This window comes from Thalia democratica, chromosome 6, assembly GCF_965202585.1.
Source record: "Thalia democratica chromosome 6, ktThaDemo2.hap1.1, whole genome shotgun sequence".
Taxonomy (NCBI): Eukaryota; Metazoa; Chordata; class Thaliacea; order Salpida; family Salpidae; genus Thalia; species Thalia democratica.
Genome location: NC_139170.1, coordinates 24946438 through 24958954, shown reverse-complemented (window position 1 = coordinate 24958954; position 12517 = coordinate 24946438). Strand labels below are relative to the sequence as shown.

The 12517-nt window shown below is 25.7% G+C and overlaps 1 protein-coding gene across 1 annotated transcript in view; it reads left to right on the top strand.

Moving 5' to 3' along the window:
• LOC145838905 (kinetochore-associated protein 1-like) overlaps positions 1 to 12517 on the top strand; it is a 43335-nt gene that overhangs the window by 27067 nt on the left and 3751 nt on the right. Inside the window, exons 27-32 of the mRNA XM_082946525.1 lie at positions 46 to 209; positions 592 to 743; positions 7616 to 7830; positions 8325 to 8490; positions 9357 to 9462; positions 12261 to 12429. Coding sequence (XP_082802651.1) covers positions 46 to 209; positions 592 to 743; positions 7616 to 7830; positions 8325 to 8490; positions 9357 to 9462; positions 12261 to 12429 — 972 coding nt within the window. The remainder of the gene's footprint in view (positions 1 to 45; positions 210 to 591; positions 744 to 7615; positions 7831 to 8324; positions 8491 to 9356; positions 9463 to 12260; positions 12430 to 12517) is intronic.

The following is a 12517-nucleotide window of genomic DNA, read 5'->3' as shown; positions in this document are numbered from 1 at the left end:
TTGTTTAAAATCAAAAATCATAGTTCAATCCTCAAATTGCAACAGTTTTGATCATTCAAACAATAAAGAAGAAAGAAGAGCTCGTCAAGTTAATGGAAAATATTCTTCTCAATAAGTTTTCTCCTTATGACTACGACAAATGCAGCCTCGTACTTAAACTCATTAAAGATAGCAAGATACCTTATAATGCAACAATAGATGTCGATAAAGTTGTTATTTCTGATAATTTTAGTGTAGTATTAAAATATATTTCATAAGTTTATTAAAAAAAAACAATTAAAAAAGTTCTTGTTTTAAAGCCAAAATAAACTCATAATAATCTTATTATTTACTTAGTATGTAATGCAAGTTCAAATTGCTACTCACCTTTAATTTTTTTTCAAGACAATGCAATAACATAAGCGATTTTGATTTTATTTTACATTGTATAAATTAACAATTAGTGTTAGACTAACGAAAACTTAAGTTTTATGTTTTAGAAAAAAACTGTTTTAAATAAAATAATACAGTTACTACATACTAATTCAAAAATTTGAATATTTTTTGCTTAGTAGTTTTAAAACAAATTTTGAGTGAAACATATTTTTTTAGACGATTGATTTGCTAAAATTATTTTACCGAATCGTAAGAAAACATCCTATCAGCAGTTTTGAAACTAAGTTACCTTGTTTCAAACAAGGGCAATTACCTGGGGTAAAAGGAAGCATCCATGAAGGCAACATTCCAAAAATTGTTTTGCAGAGGTTTTAAAGTTATTGTTATTAATACTTACTTACTTACATACTGTTCATTACAAAGTATCGATTGATTTATTAGCATAATAAGATCAATAAAAACCTGAGTAGTGTGCACAGTGGGCTGAAAAGGGATGTCAAGCGCCCATTGACTAAAATATTTCTGAATAGAAATCTAACTACGTGTTAAACATAGTTAGATAGAACTTGATTTCTTCGTTTCAAAATTTATTTTGTTACTCTTCTGCTTCAATTATAATTATTACAGAAGTTATGTAAGTTTGAATCCAACCAGTTTTTGTCTTTTATAGTGTAGAAACTACTCGAAATTTTTCATAGTTATAGTCAAAAACTTGCTTTCAAAAGTTTGCAGATGATATTGAAGTACTTATTTATTTATTTTTTACCATTTTTCTTAAATTTGGTTTAATTTATATCGGAAAATAATATCAATTATTTAAAAACCAGAAATTTTAAGATTTTCTTTTTATAATGATATAAAAAAAAAGTATGTATGAAAATGTCGCTAGTACAATTTAAAAGTATTTATATTCTCATAAAGATAAATATTTGTTAATTTGTCTATAGATTCCTTGTCATACTTGTTAAAACAACAAAAAACAGAATGGTCTGTAATAGTGTTTTAAGAAATTTAACTCTTAAAAATATTCTATATTGCCCAAAAAACACCAACAAATTTTCGAAAAGATAAGCAGTTTTTCTAAATGAGAAATAATACACTTTTCATTTTCAATATTCAAAAATTTTATTTTTTTTAATTAACAGTAAAATAAAGAAAATAAAAACCTTAAATAAAGTATTTGTATTAAACCTTTTAAGGTATTTTTTAGCAGTTGCTGTATACCTTAATTTTGACATAAATCTTAGAATTTTTCGAGTTATTTTTAAACTTCAAAACAGCAAAAATTTGCTAGATTTAAGCTTACGTAACTTTTTATATACTTAAAGCAGAATGAAACTAAACTAAATTTTCAAAATAAGAAACCCAGCTTTAAACAATTAAACTCAATAAAATTGATAAAGCCTCTTATTTTAACAAATCATTCCAAAAAGTATTTAATAAAGATTATGAAGATGAACATTTTAAACTTATTGTTAAAAGTTGTCCTGAAATGCAGGATTTTTTTATTAGCAATAATGAAATAATTGAGTCTGTAAATCATTTAAAAGATAAAATATAATCCTTAACAATTTTTAGTGGAGTCTCGTAAGAAGGGGTTATTGGCCCACTGTTATTTATAATTTATATAAATGATATAGCCTTAGAAATTGATTCAAATAGCAACATTAAGCTTTTTGCAGACGACACAAAAATATTTAGCCAATCTAACTTAGTTTTACAAAAATCTTTAGATAAAATCTACCATTGATTAAAAAAAAAGGAGATTAAACCTAAATCCCAGCAAATGTCATGTTTTGGATATTCCCAAAAGTACACCTTTTCCAACGTTTGACTTTAAAATAAACAATGAGTCCTACCTAAAACTGAAGTATTTAAAGACCTTGGAATTTTTATTTCAGATAATTTAAAATGGAACCATCACAGTAACTAATTTACCGTACTGCATCAATTTTATCTTTTCAAATTCTAAAAAGCTTTATATCTACGGATTTGGTAACTCTTAAAAAATTGTACCTAGTTTACATCTGTCCTAAGATGGAATACAACACATCTTTATGGTCTCCATGTTCTATAAAAGACATCAACCAACTAGAATCTATTCAAAGAAAATTTACGAGATTAATCTTTAATCGGTGCAACATTTCATATACGTCTTACAGAGACAGACTAACAAAGCTTAATATAGAAACTTTAGAGTACAGAAGACTTGAATTTGATCTTATTACTTTTTTTAAACTGATTAACAATGAAGCTACTATTGATTCTCAAACTTTCTTTAAACCTTATAAAAATAATTACTCACTCAGAGGTAATAATAGAAAATATACATGCAAATATCATTTCAACAATGTTGGTTGACACAAATCTTTTTTCTATCGTTTGGTAAAAATGTGGAACAAACTTCCAAATGAACTAGTATCGTGCAAAAATCTTAAACATTTTCGATTAAACTTAAAAATGTTCGATTTAAATAAAATATTTACCAGTAAAATTTAAAAGTAATTAGTTTTGTTCATCTCTTTAACCATTGATTTGGTGTGTGGTATATATTTTTATTGGTAGTTTAATCTGTAAGCTACACCTTCCCCTTATAGATCTTAAGTACTTTTGATTTTTTGTACGATCTATTGTTAATGAGCTTTGGGCTTTAGATTTCGAAATTGTTGGATACTCAGTTGATTCCTAAGCTAGATTTATGAATTGTTGCTGCCACATGTTTGAAGTGATTTCTGACTGAATTTGCCGTGGTAAAACTTTGAAAACATGACAAATGGCGAATAGTTGCTGAGATCAATGTTCTGCAAGATAAAGAATTCTGTCTAAAGTTGAAAATAAATGCTGTTTTGAAAGTTCTTGTTTGATGAAAAGTGGTCTTCAAGATGGTTCCTAGAGTTTCGAGACAGGCTCTGAAGAATTTTGACAGGAGATGCTTGTTACAGGGATTTGTTGCTTTGGAATGTAAAATTGGAGATTTATGACTTTGGAATCGTTGAATATTTTGGTTGTGAAAGTTTTAATTTATTCAGTTTGTGCCTTGTATAAGTTTTATGTTTATGTTTATTTAATCACTGTAATTTGTTTTTTTTCTTTTTATGTTAGTGTCTTTCAGTTTGAGTGGCTTAGGTTTTAATGCCTAGGTCCTTCGTTTGACAATAAACTTTAATAAAAATAATAATAATAATAAATAAAACTTTTGGTTTAAATTTTTATTCACTAATATCACTTCAATGGCCGCTTGCCAGCCCACTGTGGTACAGTTCCACTATGTGTTATTAATAAGCTCTTTACTGATAATATGAACTAAGCAAAATATTAATTGGTATAGAAAGTTTAACTAGTACTTGATACTTACTAAATTTACTGCAATTGTAATTTCAGTTAACAAAATAAAAATGTTAATAATTTCCAAACAACAGTATGATCTAGATCAGGGGTCGGCAAACTGCGGCCCGCGAAGGGTAAATCTGCGGCCCGCGAGCACGTTATTTTTTTTAATGGAATGCGGCCCGCGAAAGAAAACTTTGTGGCCCGCTGACCAAAAATATATTTCAAGTAAAATTTTTTTCGGTAATTCGATTTAATTTGTTTAGTTTGGTTTTAAGTCTCTGTATAACATTCAAAAATAATTAGGAGAAGTTGCTACTTTAATTTAAAAATGTGAAAAAGACAGATTAGCATTCTAACAGGATATTTTTCTGAGTTTCATAATAACTTCTATTTTACAACAGCAAGTAATTATCTGAAAAAAGAGTGCTTGAATTTAATAAGTTAGTTATATTATACCTACTTATCAAATAAACTAAATGCAAATGTTTTCTATTTTGTACAAAAGTAATGCACAATAATTAACTAAAGTGTCATTTTTTTATAGCTTAGATATTCTTTCCAATATTTTTATACCTAAGTTTCTTTTATATTTTTTTTATTTGTAAATATTATGATTAAGTGTAAAAATATTTAAAATAACATAGTAATAAGAAAAAAAGGTTTATTTAAGTTTTGTTTTGACACATTTTTATTTTTTAGAATTTTTTTTTGCACTTGAACTAATTTATATGCACACCAACTTAAAAAAATGCTCATATTTTAAACCACTTTTTATAAAATACTTTAGTTAGTTTAAGTTTAGTTTATGCATAATTTTCTAAGTTTGTTTATTTATTCTACATGTAATATCTAAATTTGTACAGACACAATTAAAACAATATATATGACATAAACTAATATAGTTTTTGTTAGGTATACATTTTCATTTTTCAAACATTGATTTTGTCAAACTAAGTTAACTTTTATGCTTTGCATATCAATACACACATTTGCTGTTTTTTGGAGCTACCTATTTAATATAAACTAGACTTAGGAATAGTTTATAAACATTGACACACACTCAGACTATCACTATTTGAAGACTTCAAATCTCAGGCCAACTAAGTCATTTTATAAGTTTTTGGCTATAATTGTTTTTTGTATACAAAAATATCAGAATTGTTTTTGTTAATTCAGGCTGGCTTTTTTGCTTAAAAGAGTGGCAAATTAAACTTATGATGTAAGTTGTGCTCAACCCAAAGTGTTAGTTTCAGTTATAATATATGTTATAATATATCAAGTTCAAGCTTTGAACTTAGAAATTTATGCTTAAAAATTTTGGAAAAAAACTTGAGTTTGAGAATTTTTGAAAAAGCCTGGAGTTTCAAACAATTTTTACATGTAAAGTAGTGAAATTTCGATTTGACACAAAAAATTTAGCAAATAAAGATTTCATTATTAAAAAATATACTAAAGTAGCTTAACAGTGTTTTTTAATATCGATATACTTTATAAGACACTTTTTAAACTTTAATTAAACTTTATAGTAAAAATAAAAGAAGGAATTCTACTTCTAAAAACTTTTGGTGCATTGCACCTTTACTTGTAAAATTTCACCGATTGTTGTGTTTCGTCTTTGAACTAAACCAAGAAATTATACTAAAGTGTCAAAATTAAAAAACATTTCTAATAAAAATTCTCAGATGAGCAGTAGTTTTTCTATCAGTGCTCTCATCTTAACATATTGATTATAGTCATAATTTGATTTATGCGACTTAATAACCTTAATGCATTTCCTAAATAGGACTTTTTGTTGTCATTGAAGAAATAAACAAACGTTTTTCATTACTGACAACAAAAATTCTTTAAAAAAGTTTTCAATTATAAACGGTATCTCAATATTAATAATAAATTTTGCTACTTTATAACTTGCCTTAACAACTTTTTTCTGATAATTCTGTAGTTACTGAAGATAATCATGTGCTTTGTTGGAACTGACTTTGGTGATTTGTTTTTTTATCGTTTCTCGCAATAACTCCTAACTAACGTTTTTTTTTGTTGCTTGTCTTTTATTTTACAACTAATATTTTTAAATTCTTATTGCAGATAAAGAATTGCTGTAATGCTTAATAAAAAAGAGGTTTTTCTCTTCGCTAATGACTCAATTAAGTTTTATACTTTTGTTAAAAATGTTTAAGAAAGTTAATTGTCCATTCCAGCTGACTTATATTTTTTTGGCATGTAATTTGTTTACTGTTAATAAGTTTCGTTATTTCTTTATGTTGTGAACTTTGTTTTAACTGGGTTGCTACACAAACAGGCTATTTTAAAAGCTTGAAAACTCAGATGTGTGTGAAACTTTTATTTCAAATACTTTAAATAAATGTTAGAATTCCCAGAACAGTTTTTATGACTGTAGTGTAGTTTACTAATTGTAGTTTTTTCTTGTTTTTTTTACACTTTGTGTACTTTTTAATGATGATGATATTTTTACTAGGTACTTGAGCTTGATTTACAACGATTTACTAGCTTTTTAAACTTTTAATGAACTTAGGCTGGTTTGATACAACTCAGACATTTTTGCTTTTTAAGTGACAACCATGTAAAAGACTAGTTACTAATAAGATATTTTGTTTAAGTATTCGAGAATTAATTATGTTAAGAATTTGTTCTAGCTTTCTATAATACAAACAGGTATTAATTTTATTAAATTAACTAATTACTAAATTTTTTAATGAATGTAAATTATTTAAGACGCAAAAACTTTTTTTTTGAAGTTAATATTCTTAGAAATATGAAAAAAGGGGTTGATAATATAACAAATATATAAAAGTAACTAATAAATTGTCTTTCAAGTTTGGTTTTTATAGAGAGTTAAATTGTATGTAAAATTACAAAAGTATTAAATTTAACTTAGTAAGTGCTTATGAAAGTACATAGTTTATTAATACTTAAGTATATTAGTCAATGTAAATTTTATTCTAATCTTATTTAATTTAATTTAAATAGTCATTCTATGTATAGCTAAAAGTTATTTAAAATGATAAGGTGAATAAAAGTAAAACTTTTCTCTGGTGTAACTAAAACTAAAACCAAAAGATTATTCAAATGTCACTAAAGCTAAAACTGCGGCCTGCGAAGACTTTGTAAACTTGAAATTTGGCCCGCGACCACCAACTGCCTGCCGACCCCTGATCTAGATAAAGATATAAAAAAAGTAAAGATTTGTGGCTTACAAGTTAAAAATGTTCGCTTATCTTTTTTTATAATACTTTGAACTGATTTTTTGCTTAATTGGTATTTATTTATGTATAGGTACCTCAATATATGTATAATTAATATTTATAACTCAAAATAAGTATATTTAATTTATCAAAATCTGCTTCACAATTGCACTTAGAATCAAGCTTTTAAATTTCGTCTACTTCTCTTTTCTAAAGACAGGCTTGCCACTTTACCTGGAAACCTAGAAAAACCTGGAATTTTGATCAAAAAAACTGGAAAAACCTAGAGTATTTAATAATTTTAACACTTACAGTAGTAAACTTTCGATTTGACACAAAAATCTATCAGATAAATATGATTTTTTTGTCATCATCAAAAATTTTTTTTTATTAAAAAACACATTTAAAGTAACTTTACAGTATCTTTTCAATGTTTTTATCCTATTTAACACAGTTTCTTATATAGAAATTAACTTAAAACTAAAAATAGACCTAAAATGTGTACTTTTAAAAACCTGGAAGAAAATTGGAAAACCTTAAAAAAAGTTTGAAAAAACGAGTGCAACCCTGTAAAGAGTTGTCAGTGTATTTCTTGCTGCTCAACGTATTCTAAAAATTACATTTTTAGATTGATATTTTTTTTTCTAAAATGTACTATTGTCTCATTTGCTTGAGTTTTGTTTATGTAAAAAAAAACTATTTCTTAGACTGCCTCTTCACCCATTCATGCAGGCTACTGTGGAAAGTAGTGTGGAAAAAGTACGTGCTATCGTAGATATTCTGCAAGGTGAATGTTTTGAAGATAGTATTGAACAAGTGCTGTGTGTCGCTCACATGCTGAATTTCAATAACGATGACTGTTATCTTTTCATGGCAAGAAATATCATGAAGAATTATGAAGAGTCTAAAAGCAAATTACAAGGTTTAAAAGTACTTTTATTTGTTCTTTTGTCCATATTTAGGATTGAAAAACACTCAAGTTAGTTTGAATTTAATTAAATAACTCAGGATAGTTTTTGTTATATACGTAACAAGATATAGTTTCAAAAGTTGATCTTAGCAGCAAAATTAACCTCTTTGCAGATTGCACAAAAAAATTTCTAAAGAATCTTTTAATAGTTTTTAAACTAGTTCAAACGTATTTGATTTGATATGAAAAAAAGTTATATCTATGTTAAGCTCACAAGCTTAAAAAATTTACTATTAGTATTATTAGTTTCAAATTTTAATATTATATTCGCGTTTATTAAATACCAATACCAGAACAAACTTCAAATTTAAGAGTTGATATGTATGGCATCTTAAAATTTTTGCTGATAATTTAAGCTTATTTAGTATATAAAAATAAATTAATTATTATTTTTTTATGAAATATAGTTTAAACGTAATTTTTGATATTTTTGTATGACAAAATAGAGATGAAAAATGTGCAAAATGATGAAAATCTTCGGGAACTAGACAGTTACGAAAGATTAATTGCAGCCTTGGAAAAAGTTAAAGACAATAAAAAAGTCCTCAGTACGGTTTCTAAATTTGCAAAAATGCTTAGTATTGGAACTGCTAAAATTAAATGCTACAACTGGTTTGTGGAACTATATGTTTTATTGCACTTACTTTTTTAGTTAAAGCATGTCAATATTAATCCTAAACTACTTATACTCATTTACATAGGAAATTTATGAAATTGAGAAAATTCTCCTTGATACTAGTCATTTAGCAATTACAGTTTTTAATATATTTAAAATAATTTTTTCAAAAAAAAAATTGTAAATATTAAAATCAACAACCACTAACTTATTGCTTGTTTAATGATAATAATTTCAAATCAAAAGACCTTTACTTGTCTTGTTTAGGGAGATTATAAAACATTATATGCCGTTGGTTAAAGTATCACTTCTGCATGTAATCAGTTAGCAATAATAATTGTTTTTTATAAAAGTTATTTTTTGTTTGACTCATCTTTATTACACACATAATTTCGAATTGGCCATTAAGTCAAAAACTTATAATCTTGAGTAACAAAGTGTTTGATAGTTATCATGTTGGTAGTTGAGTATTCGTTGATTTTTTTTTATTTCTGCCTACCTTTACCCCTAAACAAAAAGTTATCGACTGTAAATTTTAAGTTAACAAAAACTTTTGGTATAAACCTTATTCAAGGCAACAACGAGTGCTTTATTAACTAGAATAGTTAGTCACTATATAGCGTATACAAATTCGCCGTTTGTTACTTACCAAAAAACATTCTAAATTTTTTTTTGTTTTGAGTATTGAAAATTTTCAACCTCAAAAAACTAAGAAACTTTAAAATAAATTGAGAAAATAATATAACAGTAAAAAGTTTTAATTACTGTAAATAAGCTAAAAATAATATTTAACTCATAGATTAAAATTTTAAATTTTTCTAGTAATAACAAAATGTGTGTAAAAAGTTAATTCATTTACAAGGGTGGCTGACTTCCTAGAATCGTGGATGACAAAAATAGGAGATAATGAAGAGCATCGCAGAATGCTTAAAAGTCTCAGAAATAGCAATCTTCATTTTGCAAAAGAAGTTTGTTTAATTATTTATTTATTTGTTATTATTAACTACGCATAAATTGTTGCACTAATAAATTAGTTTTATTACCATAAATGTACTTTACAATTGTCGCATTCAGGAATTTATTGCATATAGGAGAGTATCATAAGGTGAGTGTATTGGTGTGGCTGTATTTTAAATTACTGGGAAATTCAATATTTGTGTGCTATCTGTTGCAACTTAAATAATAACAATATTTAATAAACCTTGGTTTGAATTATCCTAGTTCAGCGGTTCTTAACCATTTTTTAATTTATTACAACTTTTTGAAAGCTTATTACCAAATTACCCCTTTTTGAAAAGCAATTACCAAATTTACCCCCAGTATACAAAAAAGGAAACTTTTAATTATGAGAAATAAAAAATTTTTTTTGAACTTTTAGCTTATGAAATATAAAGAATCCTAAAACTTAAAGAGTTTATTTAACTTTAAAACAATTACAGTGAAATACCAAGTTATAAACTAAAAAGACAACTAATAAAACCTAATTTACATAGCTTGTAATTAAGAAAATTTACCCCAGGTTAATAATCGCTGGCCTAGTTAATAAATTAAAACTATAAATTAATTTGCTACGCCGTTTTAACCGTTAAAAACTCATTTGGAATCCGACTAACAAGGGCTAAAGAACATTTTGAGGGAAATAAAAAAAGAATTTATGAACCTTATATCACAGTTAGTGTAAAGTTGGGTTTGTTACGATGCATAATCAAAGCAGCATCCAATTGAAAATGGAGACTAGTTGTGTGACTTCCAGTTGAAGCCTTCCAAATAATCTTGGCTATTTAAATGTCAGGCTAAAATTTCAAGTTTTTGGTACGAGCCCTGATAAATATTACCCTAAGTGTTATTTAACAATAAAAAACTTGTAATTTTAAAACTGTAAAGTTTACGATCATTTCTCAGTGTGAAGTTTCTAACTTTTTGTTTCTAAATCACGATATTTCAAAACTTTTATTAATTTTTTTTTACCTTCAATTTATAATACGTTATGTTTTTAACTTGATATTTTCTAACACTTTATGTTTTTAACATTATTTTTACTAACTGGATTCAGTTTTAACTTAACATTTTGAAATTTAATTCGTGTCTAATGTTTTATAAGTTTTATTTTAAGATAATTTTCTATTTTATCTCTAAAATAAAAAATAACTTATTAATTTTAAGTTTTAATTATTAATTTTAAACTTAAGTTTTGATTTAAAACAGAAAAAAAGTAATATTTTTATTTTTTCATTTCTTTTTAGAAAACTATTTATTTGTATTTTTTATATTTATATATACCTAAATTAAGATGTAACTTAATTTAGAATTCAATTTATAAAAGACAACGAAGGCATTAAATTTATGAGCATGTTATTTTAGATTTGTAGTTACGTTTTTTTATGCTGTTATAGCAGACTAATTATACTAAAATGTTTAATTAAACCGCTAGTATGCAGGTTTAACAAAAAATTAATTTTTAGGTTTCAGCCTTAAGTTCTTGTTTAAAAATTTGTAATTTACTTAGTTTTAATAGCTTAGCAAACATTTAAAGCCACATAACACTTAGTTTTACCATAGATCAGCCAGATACAAACTTTTCTTAAAAATTTATCCGGAAATACAATTTGTTTTGTTTTTGTCTTAAAATACTTAAAACTAAGAATGATATCGGATATCTACATTTTTTAAACATTAAATGTTTAGAGGTTTAGCATATGTTCCAAGATTATTTTTTGTTTTCTCAGTTTATTTTTTCTTAAGTCCAACAGCTAATAACTTCTGATTTACTTAACAATTTATCTTCCGTAACTTTTTTTCAAAATCCTATATTTAATGCAGTGATAAGTTCTTCGAGCGAAACTTTGTTTGATGATATAGTAATTTGAGGTCTTGATGATTAAAAAAAAAAACCAACCAACATTTGTTTAAAGCTAACCTTGCTATTATGTTCTAATTTTTTTTTTCAACCAAAGTACTTTTCAATAGGTTTAATGCAATTATGTAGACAATAAAACATACAAAATAAACACACTATAAAGATATACTTTTACATAATAGTCTACTAAATTATTCTCAGTTTTATAACAAATTAACAGGTGACTCTAGCAGTCAAGATCTACCAAAAGCCACGTATATTGAAAAGAATTAAATTTAGGCAATAAAAATTAATGTTCTTTTGCCATCTTTTCTGTTATACAACTAAAAAAGCAGTGAAGCATGCGCCTGTGCTACACTGAATAAATTTTGAAAAGAATGTTTATTCTTCTTTTATGAAATAAAAATTTTGATAAAATTTTTCATTGATTTTTAACATGCGAAACAATTAAAACTAATTTAATTAGAAAAGATCAAATTCGAAACGAATCGAGCGAAATAAAAAGAAGTTAAAATGGAATCCAGTTAAAAACGATTGAGTTGAAAAAATGTCCTACTAAAAATCCAACGATTTAAAATGACAAAGTTTTAAATTATTAAGTGCCAACATTTTTCATTTTTTCATTTAAAGCTTAAAATACAATTGTATTACACAAAATGAAGTATTTTATTCAAATTATATTAAGACTTGTATGTGTTTATGTTATTTACACTAATGTAATATTATTTGTCTTATATATAATGTAACTTGTCTTATTGAAATAAATTTTACTTAAAATAAATTATAAAAATTATTAAAAAGTTAATAAAATTTTTACAAAATAATCTGAATACAGCGAAAGTTCAGAACAAAATTGTGTGGTTTTAACAAAATCTAGCACTCGCAGCATGTACATTTTTTATATTGCAGGCAGAAACAGAACATGTGGTGTCGCAACACGGACTAGATTACAATAAACTTTTTAATGTGAAATGGGATGGAAAAAAAAAGACAACGAATCCGATCGTACAAGTCTTGTCTGATTTGTACGACCATCCATCTATTGTTACACGATTTTACCAGCCAGCTTCATATCCAGGTTTGATTTTTAAGTTAAGACTTTGATAACGGTTTATTTAGCAAAAGTTGACATTGGCTCTTATATGAAAACTTAAAGAATAAACTAA